The sequence below is a fragment of the Symphalangus syndactylus genome, chromosome 4 (genome assembly GCF_028878055.3).
Source record: "Symphalangus syndactylus isolate Jambi chromosome 4, NHGRI_mSymSyn1-v2.1_pri, whole genome shotgun sequence".
In the NCBI taxonomy this organism is placed as follows: domain Eukaryota; kingdom Metazoa; phylum Chordata; class Mammalia; order Primates; family Hylobatidae; genus Symphalangus; species Symphalangus syndactylus.
Window position 1 is genome coordinate 71391861 of NC_072426.2, and position 22810 is coordinate 71414670.

General features: G+C 39.1%; 1 protein-coding gene across 3 annotated transcripts in view; it reads right to left on the minus strand.

Moving 5' to 3' along the window:
- MTPAP (mitochondrial poly(A) polymerase) overlaps positions 1–22810 on the minus strand; it is a 102427-nt gene that overhangs the window by 62140 nt on the left and 17477 nt on the right. For 2 of the 3 annotated variants that reach the window (XM_063637313.1, XM_063637314.1), the window contains exons 5-9: positions 16820–17031; positions 12737–12963; positions 6368–6460; positions 6213–6286; positions 4179–4259 (exon numbers count right to left, since the gene is read on the minus strand). In XM_063637313.1, coding sequence (XP_063493383.1) covers positions 4179–4259; positions 6213–6286; positions 6368–6460; positions 12737–12963; positions 16820–17031 — 687 coding nt within the window. Of the gene's footprint in view, positions 1–3113; positions 4260–6212; positions 6287–6367; positions 6461–12736; positions 12964–16819; positions 17032–22810 lie in introns of those variants that run through there. The other variant, XM_055275036.2, reaches the window with a different exon arrangement.

Here is a 22810-nt window from a genome sequence, read left to right on the forward strand (position 1 = left end):
GCTTGCAGTGAGCCGAGATTGCGCCACTGCACTGCAGCCTGGGCGACAGCGAGACTCTGTCTCAAAAAAAATAAATAAATAAAATAAAGACGCCAATAGGAAATGACAGCAGAAAAAAGTCTTACTTATACTCAACTTTCTTTATTTTCCCTTCTCCTTTATGGTAACTGAAGGCTTGGTGAATGAGATAATTACACACAGTTTTCCTATAATGTCTCAGGCTAATCGTTATTTCCTAGAAAGTCTCTGGCCAATTCTCAAATTTTCTAAAGATGGATAATAGCTCCAAGAATTATACTAGTGGGCTATAGCTGAAATCGTTTTGATTGGATAGTCTCATATCAAAATTACTTTCACATACTTAGTAAAACTCATTACAGGTGAAAGCTACTGAATGAAAGCCTAGTAATAGTTGTAAAAGAAAAAAACTTGAAAAAAGTTTTCCTTATCATTGCAATTATTTTTAATTAAGAAACAGCAATGACAAATAATTGCTAGTTATCACTATCACATAATAAAAAGATTTTAAAAATCTGGGGTGTGATACACTAAAGTTATGAGAAAATATATTTGTCTGTAGTCTATATTCAGTTAAACAGACTTTAAAACTGTGTATTAAAAGCTCTTTGCAGCCGGGCGTGGTGGCTCATGCCTGTAATCCCAGCATTTTGGGAGGGCGAGGTGGGCAGGTCACCTGAGGTCAGGAGTTCGAGACCAGCCTGGCCAACAGAGTAAAACCCCATCTCTACTAAAAATAGAAAACTTAGCCAGGTGTGGTGGCATGCACCTGTAATCCCAGCTACTCAGGAGGCTGAGGCAGAAGAATCACCTGAACCTGGGAAGTGGAGGTTTCAGTGAGCCAAGATCACTCCACTGCACTCTCCAGCCTGGGTGACAGATTGAGACCCATCTCAAAAAAAAAAAAAAAAAGGGTCTTTGTAGGCCAGGTGTGGTGGCTCACACCTGTAACCTGTAATCCCAGCACTTTGAGAGGCTGAGACGGGTAGATCACTTGAGGTCAGGAATTCAGGACCAGCCTGGCCAACATGGTGAAACCCCGTCTCTACTAACATACAATAATTAGCTAGGCATGGTGGCAGGCAGTTACTTGGGAGGCTGGGGCAGGAGTATCTCTTGAACCCAGGAGGCAGAGGTTGCAGTGAGCCGAGATCGCACCACTGCACTCTAGCCTGGGTGAGAGAGCAAGATTCGCTCTCAAAAAAAAAAAAAAAGACTTTGTAGATTTAAAATTAATCACATAATTAAATCTGATTCTGAAAAGTACAACAGCCTAGTGTCAAGGCTGTCCTACAAATTACCAAAAAGAAAAGAAAATGCTAACCCATACACATACTTTATGTGCTTAAATAACCATTTTACACCTAGTACCAACCTAAAAAAGAAAATACCTGACTAAATATCTGTGAACAGAAAAAAAAAATTTCATTTAGAAACCCTTAAATGGTTAATGCTTTTTAAGCTTTTAAATCAATATGGATTTCTAGCCCAACAAAATAAAGAATAAACGAAAAATGGCTTTTAAAGACACGCCTTACAGAACACTGATACTTGTTGGTGACAAATGTGCAATCCAATAGCATAGACACAAGGACACAGAATTCATTTGCTTCATAACAATGCTGAGTTTCTTAAAATATCCCATGCAGAACCCATTATAATTTCTGACATAAAATTTAAATGGGAAAAATTTTTAAAGTACTACAAACTCTAAATCTGAATTTTGAGTAGCAAAAAAGGTAATTACATACCACAAACACCGAAAGGCAACAGTTAAAGAGAAGTAACATTTACTTCGCGCCAGGAAAATGCACTGACCTAGCATTTTCCTACATCCCTCGCTTAATCCTCATGTTGATCTGATCATGATCCCCATTTTACAGATCAAACAGGGGCCCCAGGAGACTGAGTAACTTGTCATTGAGCCAGTCTTGCTCAAGTCTGTTTTTAAACACTATACTACTTGCTTCTTTTCCTTTTTTTGAGAGAGTCTCACTCTGTTGCCCAGGATGGAGTACAGTGCTGTGATCTCAGCTCACTGTAGCCTGTCTCCCAGGTTCAAGCAGTCCTTGTGCCTCGGCCTCCCAAGTAGCTGGGACTACAGGCGTGTGCCACTATGCCTGGGCCTTACTTGCTTCTTAAATAGAAAGTTACTCCACAGAAGCCAGGTGCAGTGGCTCACGCCTGTAATCCCAACACTTTGGAAGGCCAAGGTGGGCGATCACCTGAGGTCAGGAGTTCGAGACCAGCCTGGCCAACATGGTGAAACCATGTCTCTACTAAAACTACAAAAATTAGCTGGGCGTGGTGGGTGCCTGTAATCCCAGCTGAGGCAGGAGAATCGCTTGAATCCGGGAGGCGGAGGTTGCAGTGAGCTGAGACTGTGCCATTGCACCCCAGCCTGGGCAACAAGAGCGAAACTCCGTCTCAAAAACGAAACAAAGCAAAAAAGTTGCTCCACAGAGAATGTAATGGAAATTAAATATCAATATACAGTTGCCCATGGAACAACGTGGGTTTCAACTGTGAAGTCCACTTACACATAGATTTTTTCCAACCAAACTTGGATTGAAAATACAGTATTCCCAGCCAGGTGCGGTGGCTCACGCTTGTAATCCCAGCACTTTGGGAGGTTGAGGCGGGCTGATCACGAAGTCAGGAGATCGAGACCATGGTGAAATCCTGTTTCTACTAAAAATACAAAAAAATTGTCCGGGCGTGGTGGAGGGCGCCTGTAGTCCCAGCTACTCAGAGAGGCTGAGGCAGGAGAATGGCGTGAACCTGGGAGGCAGAGCTTGCAGTGAGCCGAGATCGCGCCACTGCACTCCAGCCTGGGCGACACAGCGAGACTCGGTCTCAAAAAAAAAAAGAAAATACAGTATTTTCACAGGATGCAAAATCTGCTTATGTGCAAGGTGGAATTCTCCCATGCACGGGCTCCACAGGACTGAAGGAGTTCAGTGTGTGCAGATTTGGGTGTACGTGAATGGTCCTGGAACCAATTTTCTGCATATACTGAGAGACAAGTATGTCTCTTTCCTGCAGGAAGAGGGGAGTTCTCAAAAGAGATGCGAAGGAATACTGGGAATATCACATTTTAGTTAGAAACAGAATTTTATTTTTGAAAACAGAAAAATCAAACAATATTTTTAAAATGCAATCTATTGATGTCATCATATTTGGTTTGGAATACCTAAGAATGCAGTGACTGAAATGTCTGTTCTAAAAACATAAACATTTTTTGATATCAGTACCAATCCACTTTAATTTATATGTGAATAAGAGAACTTCGCTTGAAAAATACAAATATACATATTCGAGAGCACTACCAAATTTTGAAGCTTAATGTATTCATTGCCAGTGTATTGTACATAACTAAAAGTCATTTTAAATGTTTTCTAAACAGGGACTGATGTGGATATCAACAATGGTTTCATCCTAAAACTGAGTTTTAGCATTTGTTCAGTATATTTACCTATTTAGTTAAAGCACATTACAATAATCTTTCACTCATTCCTTGTGGCTTATGTTTATTTTCATGTTTTTTAGAGATGGAATCTTGCTATGTTGTCCACGATGGATTCAAAATCCTGGGCTCAAGAGATCCTCCTGCCTCAGCCTCCTGAGCAGTTGGGACTACAGGTGTGCACCACCACACTCCACAGCTGATGTTTTAATAAAGTGCCACTGAGTATCAGACTGATCAGACTGAAAACATCCCAGAACTTCAGACCAGGTTAAGGGGGCCAATAAGAAGATCATGAAAAGTGACATCAGATGAAAGCTGAGATCTGTGAAAGTTTCAAACCAGTTTTTCCAAGTAAGTCCACAGACCATTTGATAGGGTAAGCCCAGTTCTTTACACAATGTAGCAGCCATCATGTCTGAGTACTAATTGTTCTCTTCCCACTGGTTTTTGTGAAATTTTCTGTTCTGTTACCTTTTAAAGATTCTAACAAGTTTTTGACTGTTTCAATTGCAAACTTACTGCTTTTCTTCTTGGTAAAGGACTTTCTGTTTGGAGCAGATGGTAGCAATAGGGATACCAGCCCCCAGGGCTGATTACTTGATATGGAAGGTCGATCTATAGCTTCCTGTTGTAAAATCCAGGCACTTTCTCGGGCCAAATCTACAAATTTTTGCAGCTGGCTTTGACTTACATTTTTGCTTATGTTGAGAGAAGTTTCAAATGGATTCTGAATGTACAGAGGAGAAGAATCAGGTTTGTTTTGCTCCTTTCCCTATAGATTATTACACAGAAGAAAAAATGAGTAAGTACATGGAGGGCTTAGATATAAAAACAGTTAACTCAATAAAATGTCAAAACACGTAAAACACCAGCATTAACTTTACACAGCAAAGAATTTCTTTCTCAGGGGACTGAGTATGTATGCATGGTGGGTGTGTGTACTTCTCATTTTTTGTTTTTTTTTTTTCCCTGTTGTAAGTTTTATGAGTGTTCTTTGGAGAAATAACTTAGGGCTTATCATCTATGGATGAGGATGTCATTGCTCAGAGAAGAGGTATCTGGACTAAGTCAACCAACAAAAGTATTTTTTAAAATAATATAACTTTTACCTAACAAGGTAGAGCATGAAAGGGGAAAAAATGATTAAAAACACAGAAAGTAAGATGAAAATACGTTTATTTCTGAGACTTGCTAAAAGCATACCTATTATGGTAGAAACAGAAACACACAAAATTAGAACCCTTAAATTAAATATATTAATTAATGTTTCCCAAATATGAGATGAGGAAAAAAGAGGAGGAACAAAGGATTATTCATTATTTATTTAAAACACTAAAAAGTTTCCATTATCTTCCTATAGATCCAACAAAAGGGCTCTGCCACATAAGATAGTATCTCACAGAAATAAAAAAGATACCTGTAATCCAAGCATTTTGGGAGGCTGAGGCAGGTGGAACACCTGCGGTCAGGAGTTCAAGACAGGCCTGACCAACATGGTGAAATCCCATCTCTACTAAAAATACAAAATTAGCCAGGTGTGGTGGCGCACGCCTATAATCCCAGCTACTTAGGAGGCTGAGGCAGGAGAATCACTTGAACCCAGAAGGCAGAGGCTGCAGTGAGCCAAGATCGTGCCACTGCACTCCAGCCTGGGCAATACAGTGAGACTCTGTCTCAAAAAACAAAAAAAAAAAAAAAAAGAAAAGAAAAAAAGAAAAGCTAAAGCTATGAATCATATGACCAACATAAGCCATTAGTCTATATATCTTTTCCTCTTTCAAATGATAGCATAAATTTAATTAACTATTACAAAGCCAATGGTCAAAATTCCCCAATGTGAGCAGCAGCTGTTATATTCCCTAACTTATTTCATGCTTGGCATCTCTGAGCTTTGGAGTACAAAAAAGGTGACGAACTTTGTATGCTTATGACTTTTTCCTTCTAGATTGCATTTGCAAAGCTTTCTGAATGAATCCTTTCTGTCTCCTCTCCCCAATCTTTTATTTTAACAAAGAGTCCATGAGCAGGGTAAGAGGGAAGGATGAAAAAAGGAGAGGTGAAGAAATAAGGAGAAAGTATATCTGGGTTTGTGTTTTATGAAGCCAATCTTGTAAGGTTTGTAATCAAGTAGACAAATGCTAAGCAGAATAAACCCAAACAGAGGGCTATCCCAAGTTATCTCCCGCTTGTAAACAAATTTTGTCTAGACTTCTGCCTTTCTTTTTGAAAAGAAAAAATGTCTTTCATCCCAGCTGCTCAGAGGAATCCAAATCATAAGTTCGTTTGCTCAAAAACAAACAAAAAAAAAACCTAAATCCTAAGGGCTCAAATTGAGGGAATCACTGAAATCTATCTTTGGGACTTAAATTTATTCCATAGACACAAATCCAGTTTAAAAACAGCTGTATGTAAATAATATTTTTCAGGAAACTTTCTGGAATGTATTCCATATCATGAAGGATACAGTATTACACTAAGTGAGGACAGAAGTCCCATGGCATAATAACAAGGCAGATGCTAAAGAACTGGCTTTTGCTATTTGGCATAAAGGGATGACTGATCTTAGTCAAGTCATGTAACTTCTCTGGACATCAACCTCCTTGTTACTACAAATTACTACAGAAAAGAAATAAATAACATTTATTAGAGTGTTTTGAAAACAGTTAATTAAATTAGTACAGTGGAAGACCAGATACTAATAACTGAATAGTAAAACATTATTTACCTGTCGAATATTTATGGAATTTTTATTGAAAGCAAAATTGCCGAAATACTCAAAAAATTCCTTCAGTAGTAATTCTGTAAGAAAATAAAACAAGGACAATCAGAGGAAAGCCTGTTTTAATCCAGAAAGGATCAAGTAAACAAAAAGACACTTACCTAATGTTTCTGTGTTCCGTGAAGGTTTAATTCTATTCAAGTCACGAACAAATGTGCAGTTGTTGCCTTCTATTATACATGTATCTTCTGCATCTTAAACACAAACAAAAAATATTTCACAATTTTTTTTTCTTTTTTTTTTTTTTTTGCCTGAGACGGAGTCTTGCTCTGTCATCCAGGCTGGAGTGCAGTGGCATGATCTCAGCTCAATGCAGCCTCCACCTCCCAGGTTCCAGCAATTCTCCTGCCTCAGCCTCCTGGGTAGCCGGGATTATAGGCACATGCCCCCACGCTCAGCTCATTTTTGTATTTTTAATAGGGATGGGGTTTTACCATGTTGGCCAGGCTGGTCTCGAACTCCTGACCTCAGGTGATCCACCCACCTCATCCTCCCAAAGTGCAGGGATTACAGGCGTGAGCCACCGCGCCCAGCCTATTTCACATATTTCAAAGATATTCCCCACCTCAGAATACAAATCTATGATTTAAATAAGTTTAAGGCCAGGCGCGATGGCTCACACCTGTAATCCCAGCACTTTGGAAGGCTGAGGCGGGCAGATCACCTGAGGTCAGGAGTTCGAGACCAGCCTGGCCAACATGGTGAAACCCCGTCTCTACTAAAAATACAAAAATTAGCCAGGGATGGTGGCTTGCTCCTGTAATCCTAGCTACTGAAGAGGCTGAGGCACAAGAATTGCTTGAACCCAGGAGGCGGAGGTTGCAATGAGCTGAGATCACATCACTGCACTCCAGCCTGGGCAACAGAGCAAGACTCCATCTCAAAAAAACAAAACAAATAAAGTAAATTTCTACTCTAGTCTTTATTTAAATCATAGATTTTATAAATGATTGAATAATTATGATTGAATGATTTAATAACGATTTAATCTATAATTTCTTGTCTATGATTTAATGATGTTAATTTCACTATGGTATAACTAATCTCAAATCTTTTTATCTTCTCTTAATGGAGTTAAATTTTAAAAAAAGATTTGAGACTAGTTATGCCACAGTGAAATTAACATTACATTTAATTTAGCATACTAGAATTATTGTCTTTCAACAACCCAATGATTCCTAATCAATTTTTGAGGTAATCAGTTTTCTAATAGTAGATGGAAACGTAGGGAGTTCCCCCATCTTTCACCAAACCAAATTTCAGCACTATCTCTAGTCAATACTTAATTTACATCTCCAAATCCATTCTTAACATCTTCATACATGACACAAACTGAATGCTAACTAAAAAAGCTTCAGGTAATTTCTAAAATGCAGCACTCTAGACTAACTGGAATTCAGTAATTCAGCAAAACAAACTCAAAAACAGCACGGTAGACTCGGATATTCACCTTTTCTACTAGTATTTATATCTTAAGAGGTAATAATTTTCATAAATATACAACTACCATAAAATCCCTGGCCCACACTATCTGCAACAGATAATATGCTGTTTTCAAGAGCAAATTCCCACTCTTCAGAAATCTCATCAATGGCTACTTCCTATTTGAAAGCATTTCATAATTCCAAACTGGTTCTCCATCCTTTTTGTTCCATTCACCATTTGACTTATCTGACTGCACTGTGACTGTTTGTATGCTGTCTACTCCTCTGCCCCAGTAAGGAATTACAAAGGCCACTATCCTATTCATTATTGCCCAACTCCCCACCACCGACCTGCCCCCAATGAGCATCTAGCATATAGCAGGTATATAATCAATAATCTGGATGATTGCTGATATTTTAATTTTTTTTTAATTTTTTTTTTTTTTTTTGAGATGGAATCTGGCTCTGTCACCCAGGCTGAAGTGCAGTGGCGTGATCTTGGCTCACTGCAACTTCTGCCTCCCGGGTTCAAGTGATTCTCCTGCCACAGCCTCCTGAGTAGCCGGAACTACAGGCGAGCACCACCACACCCAGCTAATTTTTATATTTTTAGTTAGAGACAGGGTTTCACTATGTTGGCCAGGCTGGTCTCAAACTCCTGACCTTAAGTGATCCACCCGCCTCGGCCTCCCAAAATGCTAGGATTACAGGCGTGAGCCACCTTGCCCGGCCCTGATATTTGATTTTAAACGCCTATAATCACCAGAGAGATCAATAAGCCTCCTATATATTTGTCTCCCATTTTTTGTGTTTTTTGTTATTTTTTTGTCAAGACCTGGTTACTTGCATAATTTCTCAAAAATTATTCTAGGTTTTAACATTTTAATAGCACATTTTACGTGCTCTACTATACAATTTATAATATGTTGAAGGAGCTATATAAAATGTATGTATGTATATATATTTCTACTTAGATCTATTTTTAAGGAACCTGGGCACATGTTTTACTATTTCAAGTAATTAACAGTTTATGTTTTTTTTTATGATGCAGTATCAGTGACATATATTGATGCTCTTTTAGCTGCTGTGTCTTTTTTCAGGAATGAATCTTCAATTAAAGCACTAAGCACAGAAGTAAATGTAACAAAAGTAGCAAAGCCAGAAAGCATGGAAAACAGAAGAAAATGAGACATATGAGAGAACACAGTGGAGATTATAAGAAAACACAAAGAAACAGGGCAATTCAAGAGGAACCAAATATGAAAGTTAATATCATGGTCCATCTTGCCCAGTACAAACAGCCGTCAACTTTAAAATGTTATCCAATCATTTTGAAATCTACATAGTGAACTCCTACGATGAACCCAATACTGTGCCAGGAACAGAAGACGCAGAGATGAAGCAAAGACAGCCAGCCCTAGAAAAGCTTCACAATGCTGAGGCGGGCACATAAAAGAACTACAACAATCTAACAGTTGTTACAATACAGGTGTGTACCAAGAGCTTGGAAACCAACAAAGCACTACCCACTGGGAGGCAGAGAGGACAGCAAGAGAAGACCTAACAAATGAGATCCTGTACTAGGTTTGTCTGTCTTCTCTGGCTTAATCTTGAGATTCTCCATAAAAAAAAGTGGGGTGGGGGGGAGGGGGAGGCCGGGAGAAGGCCATTTCAGGCAAAAGCATGGAGCAATGAAAAAAAGTACAAAACATCAGGGATCATCAAGGAGTTCAAGAGTGGCTAAAGCTCCCGACTGGTATACAGGAATCAACGTAAGAGAAGAGGATAAAAAGGAAGCTGATAAAGGGCCCTGCACACAATGTGAAAAAGTTTGATCTTTATCTTAGCTTAGGTTCTAAATAGTAGTTTACAAAATCCTAGAAGTTCTGGAAGGTATTCTAGGAATTCACGTTGCCTTCTATTAATAAACAAGCAAGGAAGCAAACAAAATATTTTTTTCTTTTAAAAAAGAACAAATTGATACTTTATTTGTATATCAAATGAGAGGTACAGCTTAGAAGAAATGAAATGATTGTACACAAGATTCAAGTCACTTCGATGATTAAACACCGAGTACTCAAGATGGTTTTGATTGTTTCACAGTTTAAAATTGTTTTCTTCCTTAGGTTTAATGTCCACCAAAGTTGAACTACTGGTCAAAATTAGAAAGTATAAAAACCATGGATTTTGGGGAAAAAAAAAGGAAAATATTGATAAATCCTCCTCAAAATGATCTTCACCAAATTCTTAATATACATTAATCTAAGACAACCTCTTTTATAGCAACGTCAAAAACCATAGGTGATGGAAGGCAAAAAGTGTATCAAATTTTGCTTGGCATTTATTGGCAATTCGCACCTACAATGTGCTATATGCCGAGAAGCAATTGCAAAAACTAGCCTGAAAAATTCTCTTACCATATTTAAAAGCTACTGCAAAAATTTAAAAACAATCAAATTTGATGTTTCAAGTGAAATATTAAAGAATTCCAAGCTAGTTTTGCCTGTTTTGATGCTATACGATGTGAACATATTTAAATGTATTTTAATGTAGATTTGGAATTAAAAACTCAACAAGTCATTTAAAATTTGTCCACATATCATATTCTTTTCCTAAAATAATTAGTGGAGGCTAGGCACAGTGGCTCACACAAGGTGTGAGCCAGCACTTTGGGAGGCTGAGAAGGATCGCTTGAGCCTAGGAGTTTGAGACCAGCCTGGGCAATACAGTAAGACACCATGTCTACAAAAAGTTTTTTAAAAAATTAGCTGAGTGAGTGGTGGCACAAGCCTGTATATCCCAGCTATCGAGGAGGCTGAGGTGGGAGGATCACTTAAGCCTGGGTGGCAGAGGTTGCAGTAAGCTAAGATCGCACCACTGCACTCCAGCCTGCCTACAAGGTAGAGCACAGTGGCTCACACCTGTAATCCCAACACTTTGGGAGACCAAGGTGGGAGGATCCCCTGAGCCCAGTTCAAGTCCAGTCTGGGAAACATGGCGACACCCCATTTCAACAAAAAATTTAAAAATTAGCCAGGTATGGTGGTGCATGCCTATAGTCCCAGCTACTCAGGAGGCTGAAGTGAGATTACATGAGCCCAGGAGGTCGAGGCTATAGTGAGCCGAGATTGTGCCACTGTAATCCAGCCTGGGCAACAGAGCAAGACCCTTTCTTAAAATAAATAAATAAATAATAAATAAAATAAAATAAAAAAAGTGGCCATTTTAAAAAAAGATAATAGAAAGGTACTGAAGGACTGCAAAAGAGGGTAATACTATCATATGTATTTGTGAAAATCACTCTCTTAACTAAGAATAGATTAGTGAGAACCCAACTGGAGATAAGGGGGAAAGACAATATAAGCCTTCCCAGACAGAGGACAACAGGGCCTTGACATAGGCAGGGGTACCAGTACTTGTAAGACTGAAGGGAGCAATCAAGATGCTCAGGAGTAGTCTACCCCAAGTTCAACTTTCTTCTCTTCCATCTTTTACAGCTTCTACTGTTTCTTAGTTCCTGAACTCCCAAAGTTCCATGATTTTTCCCCACGATGGTTTCTATGAGAGTAGCATTAAGCATCACTGCACACAGCAGGAGTGGAAAAGAAAGTGCTACTTACAGGTAGTTTAGTGGTGAAGATCTGCCCATATCTTATGTATGGCTTACCTCTCCACTAGATTGTGAGTTATCTGGGAACACTGTTCATACCCCCACTGTTCCAATAACACCTGACGCATAGGAAGTAATCAGTAAATACTGAATGAATGACACTAAGGGATGAAATGAGCACAGATATTGATGCTGCCCTTTATTTTAATCTCAAAAGTGAGATAAGTGACCACCACTCTACACCACTGAAAACTTCCCATTTTCCCTTAACCTATCAAATCTAGCTTTATTTTATTTTATTTTATTTTATTTCATTTTACTTTATTTCTTTAGGCTACTCAAGTGAAGTAGTGACAGTGGAGAAGGAACAGAGAAATTTGTAACTGGTTGTGATCAATTAGTTGTAAACACAAATCATGTTTTTTTTAAGGTCAATTTCAAACAATATCAACACTTACAGTGTTAACAGGAAGAGATCACTTCTAATATGGATAAGGGAAGAAATAATTTAGACTGAGAGAAGAGAAAGCAGATTCCAGGCAGAAAAACAGTGTGAACAAAGAGCTAAGATGAAATGTTCCAAGGGTAATCACAGCACTGGCTGGAATGTGGGACACATAAAGAGGAGTAGGGAAGAGGATAGAAAACTGGGCCGTGTCTAGAGAGCTAAAGATTTTAAACACCAAGCTATATAAATAGTTTGCCTTTTAAGGTCATTTTAAACAGGAAGATTCAAGAAAGCACTTAATCGAATTATCAGGCAGCAATTATGTAAGATGGGTAGAAGACAGAGTATGCTATGCATTTGTGTGTATGTACCCCTTAATTATCTTCCCTTTAGCATTTACAATTTCAAGATTTTATAACATAACTTCTCCGGCAGGCCTCAGCAAGGCTGAGGCACAAGAATCACTTGAATCTGGGAGCATTTATAACATCATTTATAATACAAACAATATAGTATGTCAAATTCAAAATAATGCACCTAAGACTGCTTATATGCTTTTCATTAAAAACACATTTAGAATCTTAGAAACATCACGAAACAGTTTTAGTATCTCTAATACAAGTCTAAACATAAGTTCAGATTTGAAAGTCATCTCTGAGACTGTGATCCAATCAAAAGTTGTATTTGAACAAGTTGTATCTGGAAAAGGTCATTCTAGACTTGGTCAACTAGGGAAGAAGCTCCAGCTATCTCACAACTGCTGTAAACAACCTTGCCAACTGATACAAAGAAAACAGAACTCTCAAAAAATGCTAAAGGCCCTAGCTTCCCAAATCATCTGCTCTCGTGACTCTGGTAGGCTTTAAAAAAAACTCAAGACAAATTTTATGACTAATAAACAAATAGACGGGACTTTGGTAACACATGGTAATTATATCTACTCATAACATCGGAAAAAGAAAATGCAGAAGTTTCTTTCTAGTCTTACCTGCTAGGGTTTTTAAGGAATCTAGTGTTGGAAGAATAGGGGGTGATCTTCTCTGGAGAAAAAAGATGACCATCATTGTAAGGGAGAAATTTGTAATCCATGCACCAGGAATACTACTTGTTAGTGAATGTACTCGAGCCCAGCACCGTATACTGAACACCAAGGCTCTCACTCTTGAGTCTAGGGCACCATATATATAAAGGAGTTCGGAACTTGTCAAGGCAATCCTTCAAAAAATAAAAATAAGAAAAATTTTCAAATCCCCAAATTATAAACCAAGGGTAAAATTAAACTTATACCAAGAAACATATCTAAATATCCTACTATATCTGAATGTATTCAGAACATCATGATTAGGTAATCAAAAGCATTATGAATTTGCAATATAAAATTTAATATGAATGGCTGAATATCAAATACATTCATTCCCATTAAAACATCCTCTTAAAATTGATAATTAAAATGTAAGCCAGGCTCGGTGGCTCATGCCTGTAATCCTAGCACTCTGGGAGGCCGAGGTGGGCGGATCACTTGAGGCCAGGAGTTCAAGACCAGCAGTTGAAGGACAACAAGGTGAAACCCCTTCTCTACTAAAAATACAATAATTCAGCTGGGCGTGGTGGCGTGCCCCTGTAATCCCAGCTACTCAGGAGGCTGAGGAATGAGAATTGCTTGAACCTGGGAGGCAGAGGTTGCAGTGAGCCGAGATCATGCCACTGTACTCCAGCCTGGGAGACGGAGCAAGACTCTGTTTCAAAAAAAAAAAAAACAAAAAACAAAAAAACAAACCGTAGATCTAGGGCCAGGCGTAGTGGCTCATGCCTGTACTCCCAGCACTTTGGAAGGCCAAGGTGGGTGGATCACCTGAGGTCAGGATTCGAGACCAGCCTGGCCAACATGGTGAAACCCTGTCTTAAATAAAAATACAAAAATTAGCTGGGCGTGGTGGCGCATGCCTGTAATTCTAGCTACTTGGGGGTGCTGAGGCAGGAGAGTCACTTGAACCCGGGAGGCGGAGGCTGCAGTCAGCCGAGAAAGCATTATTGCACTCCAGCCTGGGTGACAGAGCAAGACCCTGCCTCAAAAAAAAAAAAAAAAAAGAAAAGAAAAGAAAGAAAGAAAATGTAGATCTAGAACTTAGAATATTTATTTCTTTCTTTATTTATTTGTTTATTTATTTGAGACGGAGTCTCGCTCTGTCGCCCAGGCTAGAGTGCAATGGTGCGATCTTGGCTCACTGCAAGCTCCGCCTCCCGGGTTCACGCCATTCTCCTGCCTCAGCCTCCCAAGTAGCTGGGACTACAAGCGCCCACCGCCAAGCCCAGCTAATTTTTTTGTATTTTTAGTAGAGATGGGGTTTCACCGTGTTAGCCAGGACGGTCTCAATCTCCTGACCTCGTGATCCACTCGCCTCGGCCTTCCAAAATGCTGGGATTACAGGCGTGAGCCACTGCGCCCGGCCTAGAACTTAGAATTTTTAAATCAAAGTTTCTAAACATGATTTAAATAATATGTAAAACACACAAAGTCTCTTTATAATTATTAATAAATGGCTAGGCACAGTAGCTCACACCTGTGATCTCAGAACTTTGGGAAGCTGAGGTGGGCAGATAGCTTGAGCCGAGGAGTTCAAGACCAGCCTGGGAAACATGACAAGACCCGGTCTCTACAAAAAATACAAAAGTTAGCTGGGTGTGGTGTCACACACCTGTAGGCCCAGCTACTTGGGAGGCTGATGTGGGAGGATCACTTGAGCCCAGGGAGGTCGAGGCTGCAATGTGCCAAAATTAAGCCACTGGACTTCAGTCTCGGCGACAGAGTAAGGTGTCATCTCAAACACACACACACACACACATATATATATATAAAATCGATAAAGACAAAAAGGCATTTACTGGCTGGGCACTGTGGCTCACACCTGTAGTCCCAGCATTTCAAAGCAGGAGGATCACTTGAGCCCAGAGTTTGAGACCACCCTGGGTAACATAGTAAGACTCTGTCTCTATAAAAATAAAAAATGTATATATAAAAGGAAAACAAAATTTTTAAAATTTAATTAAAAAAAATCGTCAGGCGTGGTGGCATGTACCTGTAATCCTAGCTACTCAGGAGGTTGAGAAAGGAGGATTGTTTGAGCCCAAGAGTTTGAGGCTACAGTGAGCTATGATCACACCACTGCACTTCAGCCTGGGCAACAGAGAGAGACACTGTCTCTAAAAAAGTAAAAATAGAATTAAATTAAATTAAAAATATTAAGTCCCTACTGATCAAAACGTGTCTTGTAATTTCTCCAAGAACCAACAGATGGCACAAAAAAATAATTTAACAGCATCAAATTAAAACTGTCTCTAAAACTGTCTTTAAAAAGAATAGAAGAAACAAGGCCAGGCGTGGTGGCTCACACCTGTAATCCAGCACTTGGGAGGCCGAGGTGGGCAGATCACCTGAGGTCTGGAGTTCAAGACCAGCCTGGCCAACATGATGAAACCCTGTCTCCACAAAAATACAAAAATTAGCCAGCATGATCACATGTGCCTGTCCCAGCTCGGAAGGCTGAGGCAGGAGAATTGCTTCAAGCCAGGAGGTGGAGGTTGCATTGCTGTGAGCCAAGATCACGGCACTGCACTCTAGCCTACAGGACAGAGCAAGACTACGTCTCAAAAAAAAAAAAAGAAGAAGAAGAAACAGCAACTTAGAAATTCATGGTGATTAAGTGTTTTATGTATGAAAATAAAGCTAAATTAAGCTAAAAATAAATATCAAAAAGTATAAGGTATCTGATATAAAGAAAATAACATATTTACAAAGATAAATGTCATTTTGTCCTATTTTACATACTATAAAGAAAATATAATAATGATAGAAAGTACAGTATTATATTTTTATACTAAAATTTGGCAAGAAATCACAGACTTTACTCCATGAGTTTTACTTGAGAGAAAGCCGCAAGTACTTAGGATTGGCTTGTGGGTGAAGATTCGAGTTTAATCAAAACTGCTCTAGCCTTGATTTTCTGAATCTATTTTCAGTAATGATTATTTGGCTAACAAATAACATAGTAAAACTGAACTCATGCAATGAGAAGTTAAGAAATAAACTTCTCAATTAAGAAATTTTCCCTACTATGGGCCAGGGTCAGTGGCTCACGCCTGTAATCCCATCACTCTAGGAGGCCAAGGCAGGCAGATCACTTCAGGTCAGGAGTTCGAGACCAGCCTGGCCAACAGGGTGAAACCCCCGTCTCCACTAAAAAAACAAAAATTAGCCAGCGTGATGGCATGCATCTATAATCCCAGCTACTTGGGAGGCTGAGGCACAAGAATCGCTTGAACCCAGTAGGTGGAGGTTGCAGTGAGCCGAGATCGTGAGCCACACTGCACTCCAGCCTAGGCAACAGAGCAAGACTCCGTCTCAAAACTAATTATAATAAAAAAAAGAAATAAATTTTCCCTGTTGTGAAACCAGGAAAAGTCATCAGTACAAAAGAACTTTTCCCACCCCACTTTTTTAAGCAAACAAATCACTATGATAATACAATGCACACAGGCTGAACAAAAGCCATCCAGTCTTAAGCTCTTCCAACCACTTTTGGACCTAAGTAAAGAGGACATTTGTCTAGTACACAAAGTTGACTATATATGTGGAGGCAATTCAAAGGTCAACTTCAAGTTGGTATTTTATTTTCTAAGTATTCTTAGAAGACTTGTACTATAAATAGGCATCTTTCTTTCTTATTTTACTTTTTTATTTTTTTGCCATCAGAAATTTCTCCTAAAAAATAGGCATCTTTCACACTACACACTACCAGGCTGCACAAGTAAGAATAATGAAATACATTTCTTCTCAGAGGTTAGATATGTGAACATTTTAACACAATATCCTAACACTGTTTAGGAACACCAAATTACCAATAGGTATAATGTAAGAGAAAAGATTTCTTACTTTTCAATCCAAGTGGTAAATTTTTTAAAAATTATTATTCAAGCATGTTTAAGATTGCAAAGACACTGTTTCTGTGTGAGAAAAACTAAGCTAATACATCAGAATATTCATATTTAAAATAACAAATGTAAGAGATCATACCTATTGTTTGTAGTCAAATCACACTGAAATCCAGAGGCCTGGTGTGAGAACCTCACGAGTGGACACCGGGCATTTAATATTTTTTGCACACCCACACAACCAGGGCCAAAGTGGTCAAGGCACTCTCCTAACACAGACAGGATCTTCTGAGTTGCAATTCTTTCTGAAGGAACATTTTTCACTTGAAATTCCATCAGAAAATTTCCTGAGGTCTGAAAAATAAACACATTTCTAAATAGGAGCTTTTGGTAAAAAAATGATTTTTTAATAAGCTTTTGTAAAAGGATGCTCTAAATCACTGCTGGCAAAGCAAAACAAAATAATAAAAAAATAACCCACAAAATAAAAACTCTTCAAGAAATCACAGCCAAAAGCAAACTTAAAAGATCCCCAGTTGCCTTTTGTGTCTCCGGAATATAGAGAAATACAAAGCACTAACTTGAACCATCACTGGTTTTTGTAATTAACTTATGAACTACAGTATAATATGAATCATAAAGTAACAGTATGCATAGAACCATTCACTCTATAAATTCAGTGAACATATACTTGCCCCTTCCTAGTTGACCATTATATTTTAATCTATGCTATAAACCCACAGTAGTAGGGAAGTACAGGCACAAGAAGAGCTTATCAGTAGAAGAAAGTAGACTAGATGGTGTAAACAGGCTTGTATATAGGAATGTAATATTTAAGGCTGCAAATTACTAGGGGAAAATTCCTATTCAACAAATGAGTTAAGTGGCCATCAAAAAAAAAATAAACCAGATCCTTTGTTTAATACTAAAACTTGCCAGGTGCAGTGGCTCACACCTGTAATCCTAGCACTTTGGGAGGCCAAGGCGGGTGGATCACTTGAGGTCAGGAGTTCAAAACCAGCCTGGCCAGCATGGTGAAACCCCATCTCTATTAAAAATACAAAAAAAAATTAGCCATGTGTGGTGGCGGACGCCTATAATCCCAGCTACCTGGGAGGCTGAGGCAGGAGAATTACTTGAACCCGGGAGGTGGAGGTTGCAGTGAGCCAAGATCACACTACTGCACTCCAGCCTGGGCAACTAAGCGAGATTCCATTTCAAAATAAATAAATAAATTACTAAAACTCAAGTAAATTCACTGAGCATGGTGGCTCATGCCTGCAATCCCAGCACTTTGGGAGGTGGAAAGAGGCAGATAACTTGAGGTCAGGAGTTCGAGACCAGCCTGGCCAACATGGTGAAACCCCGTCTCTACTAAAAATACAAAAATTAGCCAGGCATGGTGGCATGCACCTGTAAACCAAGCTACTTGGGAGGCTGAGGCGGGAGAATCACTTGAACCCAGAAGGTGGAGGCTGCAGTGAGTCGAGATCACACCACTGCACTCCAGCCTGGGCGACAGTGCAAGATTCCATCTCAAAAAAAAAAAAAACTTAAGTAAATTCAACGTGGATCAAAGACTAAAATGTAAAAGGTGCATCAGTAAAGTACTACAAGACAATGAGTGAATGCTTTTACGATCTTAGAATAGCGAAGGATTCTGTAAGCATGACATAAAATTAGAGAAGACACGAAAGAATATGATTGCATAAAAAATTAAAACCACCTTAAGGCAAAGCATCCATTCACTACTAAAGAACAAAGCAAATAACACACGTCATACAAACAGGTAATTTATGACAGTTTTAGGCAAATGAAAGGGAGAAACCCATCAAATTCTAAAAATGGGCAAAAAAGACAAAAAAAAATGAACAGAAAAAATAAAAATGGCTAAAAACCATGGTAAAAGTGTGCATGTTTTCTAGAAACTAAACAGAAATTAAAACAGCAATGAGATTTTTTATTTTTCAGCCTGGTAAAGACAAACAGGTTGGTGACCAGAACTAATGGGTATGGGAAAACATGTATACACTGTTGACGGGAGTGTAAACAAGGGACATACTTCTTGTAGAACTTGTCCATATCTACTGGAACTTGTATATGCTGACTAACTATTAAAATGGTTAGAAATTATGTCAAAGGAATTTTGCATAAATGAGCCAATTTACAAAGATGTTCACTCACTGCAGTACTATTCATGTGGCATACACTTTTTGGGAGCTGTATCTAGTTTAATAAGGTTCCCTATCAACAACTATTACCTCTTCCAGAATTCATTCCTCCTAAAAGGATGAAGGCTCCAACAATGTTTATCATGGACATCTACCCCCTTCCTTTCAGCTGAATGGACTGGGCAAAGACAGCTGATCTAAGCACTGTAGGAGTGTACCCCACATTCATTTGGAGATCTCTACTGGGAACTGGTTACTGGGAACAGGAACTAAGTAAGGTTCAGAGGCAACCATGTGGCTAAAATATCTAACTCAGAAGCTTTGGGGCAACCATATTTATACAAGCATGAAAAAGAAAAGAAAATCAGTGGGGGCAGGGAGGAAGGAGTTAAGGACAAAGAGAGAGAGCAATAAATGAAGGAAAAACGTGTAGACAGAAACAGAACACGTCCTAGGTTGTTTTGTTGTTGTTTTTGAAACAGGGTATCATAGGCTGCCTGTGGTGGCTGTAATCCCAACACTTTGGGAGGCCGAGGCAGGCAGATCACTTGAGGTCAGGAGTTTGAGACCAGCCTGGCCAACATGGTGAAACCCCATCTCTACTAAAAATACAAAAAAATTTAGCCAGGTATGGTGGTGCAAGCCTGTAATCCCAGCTACTCAGGAGGCTGAAGCAGGAGAATAGCTTGAACCCAGGTGGCCAAGGTTGCAGTGAGCCGAGATTGTGCCCCTGCACTCCAGCCTGGGTGACAGAGTGAGAATCCAAAAAAAAAAAAAAAAGAGGGTATCACTCTGCCACCCAGGCTGGAGTGCAGTGGTGCAACCATAGCTCACTGCAGCCTCAGCCTCCTAGACTCAAGCAATCCTCCAGCTTCAACCTTCAGAGTAGCTGGAACTACAGGTACACACCACCACACCTCACTAATTTTTTTATTTTTAGTAGAGATGCGGTCTCCCCCAGCCTATGTTGCCCAGGCTGGTCTCGAACTCCTGAACTCAAGTGATCCTCCCGCTGCAGCCTCCCAAAGTGCTGTCATTACAGGCATGAAGCACTGGGCCCGGCCACTTCCTGGGTTCTTGATGGTTTACACTTCTTACTTCTAGTCCTTTCCTAAGACTCATCCATATTCCTGGCCCTGGGCTCTATGATGCCTCCTCTACTTCTTTAATTGTTTAAGCTAGTTCGTGTTATTTCTGCTATGTATAATCGAAGAATATTAACTAATATATAGTTGGCAATAAAGAGGGGAAAAGTTCCCTAGTGGTCCAGTGCCTAGGATTTGGCACTTCCACTGAAAGAGGAAAAAAAAAAAGATACCACCCTCATTATACAACAAAAAGAGGACTGGTTAAATAAATTATGGTACATCCATTCAATGGAGTATTTTGCAGCCACTGAGGGCGATACAGTAGATTGATCTGCCAAGACACTACTAATGGGGAAAAAAATGAAGTTATAATTAAAGTTATTATATGTAAAGATTATGTTCTGGGTTTTTTCTTTAAAAAAAAAAAAAAAGCATTTCTATACGCACAGGAAAAAAAATCCAGAATATATTAAATTATTCACCGGGTTATCTCTGGAGGCAGTGGGACCATCAGAGATACTTATGTTATATATTTCTATATCTATCATTTTATAATCAGAAAAAAATAGATTAAATAAATCACTGTATACAATCCCTACAAATAAACATGTGGCATTTTCTCTACTAATCTGTCATTTAGATATTTTTATATTAAAAGGACTAAAAATAAATTTCCTTTAAAAAATTAAAATTTCAAGATTCTTCCTTAGCCATTTTGTTATAATTTACCTTCATTACCTATTTCCCTGTCCATTCTATTTTAAAATACAAACACACACAATTTATGTTAGGAATAGGAATCCACACAAAAGCAAGGACAGATTTGGGGTCTATCTCAGGATGGCAAAAGGAGGTCAAGTGAGAAAGCAGTATTAGAGTACATCAGGGAGGAGTCATGGTGGACTCAATCTCAGAAGCAACAGAAGGATTAGAATCACTCAGAAGAAAGGTGATAGAGATTTTTTAAATTAAGTACCATAAATGAGAGAATAAAATCCTTGAGGTAACAGAAGTGAAAATGACAAGAAAAAATAGCTCTGATTAATGGAACTGGGTGCAGGAAACTGGTGATCTGTGAACCATGAGCAGGAGTGTGGTAGTTACTGAAGCTGCTCACCAAATGTTCTGTATCACCTTTCTGGCATTTGGAAGATCTCATGTTCTTGCCCCTCTAAGGTTAAGCAAACTCATGTGATTTGCTTTGGCCAGTGAAATGTGAGTAGAGGTTTTAAGTGTCACTTTCAGGCAGAAACTTCAAGAGCCGATGCTCAATTCTTCACTTTGCCTTTCCACTATTCAGTGACGGTAGCGCAGGTGGAGATGAAACACTGGTCAGCCTGGGTGCTTGAGCTACTACAATGTCTACAGTGCCCCTGCTGACCTGCTGTGACATATAACCTCAGCAACAGATAAACAGCTGATGTGTTAAGCCACTGAGATCTGTGAGATATGGGGGTTGTTTGCTACCAAAGCGTCACCTAGCCTAACCTGACTGATTAAAAATGCAAGCCACGAAGAATGACAATGGACTCAGTACAGAAATAAAACACTGCTTTTAGGGAAAATTTAGATGAAAATTATACTTATTACAAGCAAAGGAAAGATATTCTCAAAAATGACTGTCCTCTATTCAATAAATAAAAACTAGAAAAACTCTTCAGAGACAGTTAAATCCATAAATACTTCCTATTAATGTGTGCTATTCCTATAGCACTATTTATTAGCAAATCATCTAATAAAGAAAAAACAGAAGTTAAGCACACTGTCCACAGCAATCATTCAGATAACAGAACGCAGTACTCAAGACTTAGCCACTAATTCTTACTTTTATTATCTAAGTCCTCTAAGATACAGAACCCTGTAAGAAAAAGCAAAACTGAAGGAAAGACCAAAGGCAGATTTTAGTTTAGGATTTTGTGCTAACATGATCTTTGTGATAAGTCAGGTGACGTATTTCACATGTAACCAACTTTTACACACTAAAAAATTTATGAACATTAAAATCTACTATTTCAGTTAGTAAATAACTTTCCTTCTTTTTTAGTCTTGCTCTGTCGCCCAGGCTGGAGTGTAGTGGCGCAATCTTGGCTCACTACAACCTCCGCCTCCTGGGTTCAAGCGATTCTCCTGCCTCAGCCTCACGAAGAGCTGGGATTACAGGCACCCGCCATCATGCCCGGCTAATTTTTGTATCTTTGTAGAGATGGGGTTTCACCATGTTGGCCAGGCTGGCCTTGAACTCCTGACCTCAGGTGATCTGCCCACCTCGGCCTCCCCAAGTGCTGGGATTACAGGCGTGAGCCACCACACCTAACTGTAAGTAACTTTCATTTACTCATGAGCAAATAATTTTAGTCCCTATCATGCATAGGATATCATACACAGTGCCATAAGACATGCAAAAAAGTCTAACACACTCTTCCTAACTCCTCTCAGGTTGAGTTGAGGAATAAAACACACACACAAAGAATTATAAAGCAAGGTGTAGTGTGAAAAGGTATCAAAGAACCAAAAGGTAAGAGAAGAGCTCATGAATGCAGAAAGTAGTCAAAGAAGGTTTTATGAATCTGATGAATGTAGGAGTGCTTATATTTTTTATTGTATTTTATTTTTAATATTTTTACTAGCAAAGCTATTATAATCTTGAACAAAAACATATCTCCAAAAAAACCTTAAATAAGCACATGTATGTTTGTAACAACACTTTCCTAATTTAAACCGACATACAAAATGCCAAGTTCTGGTTATTTCTGTGTATGTGTGACAGAGTCTTGCTCTCTTGCTCAGGCTGGAGTGAGGTGGCATGATCTCGGCTCACTGCAACCTCTGCCCCCGCAGGTTCAAGCAATTCTCCTGCCTCAGCCTCCCGAGTAG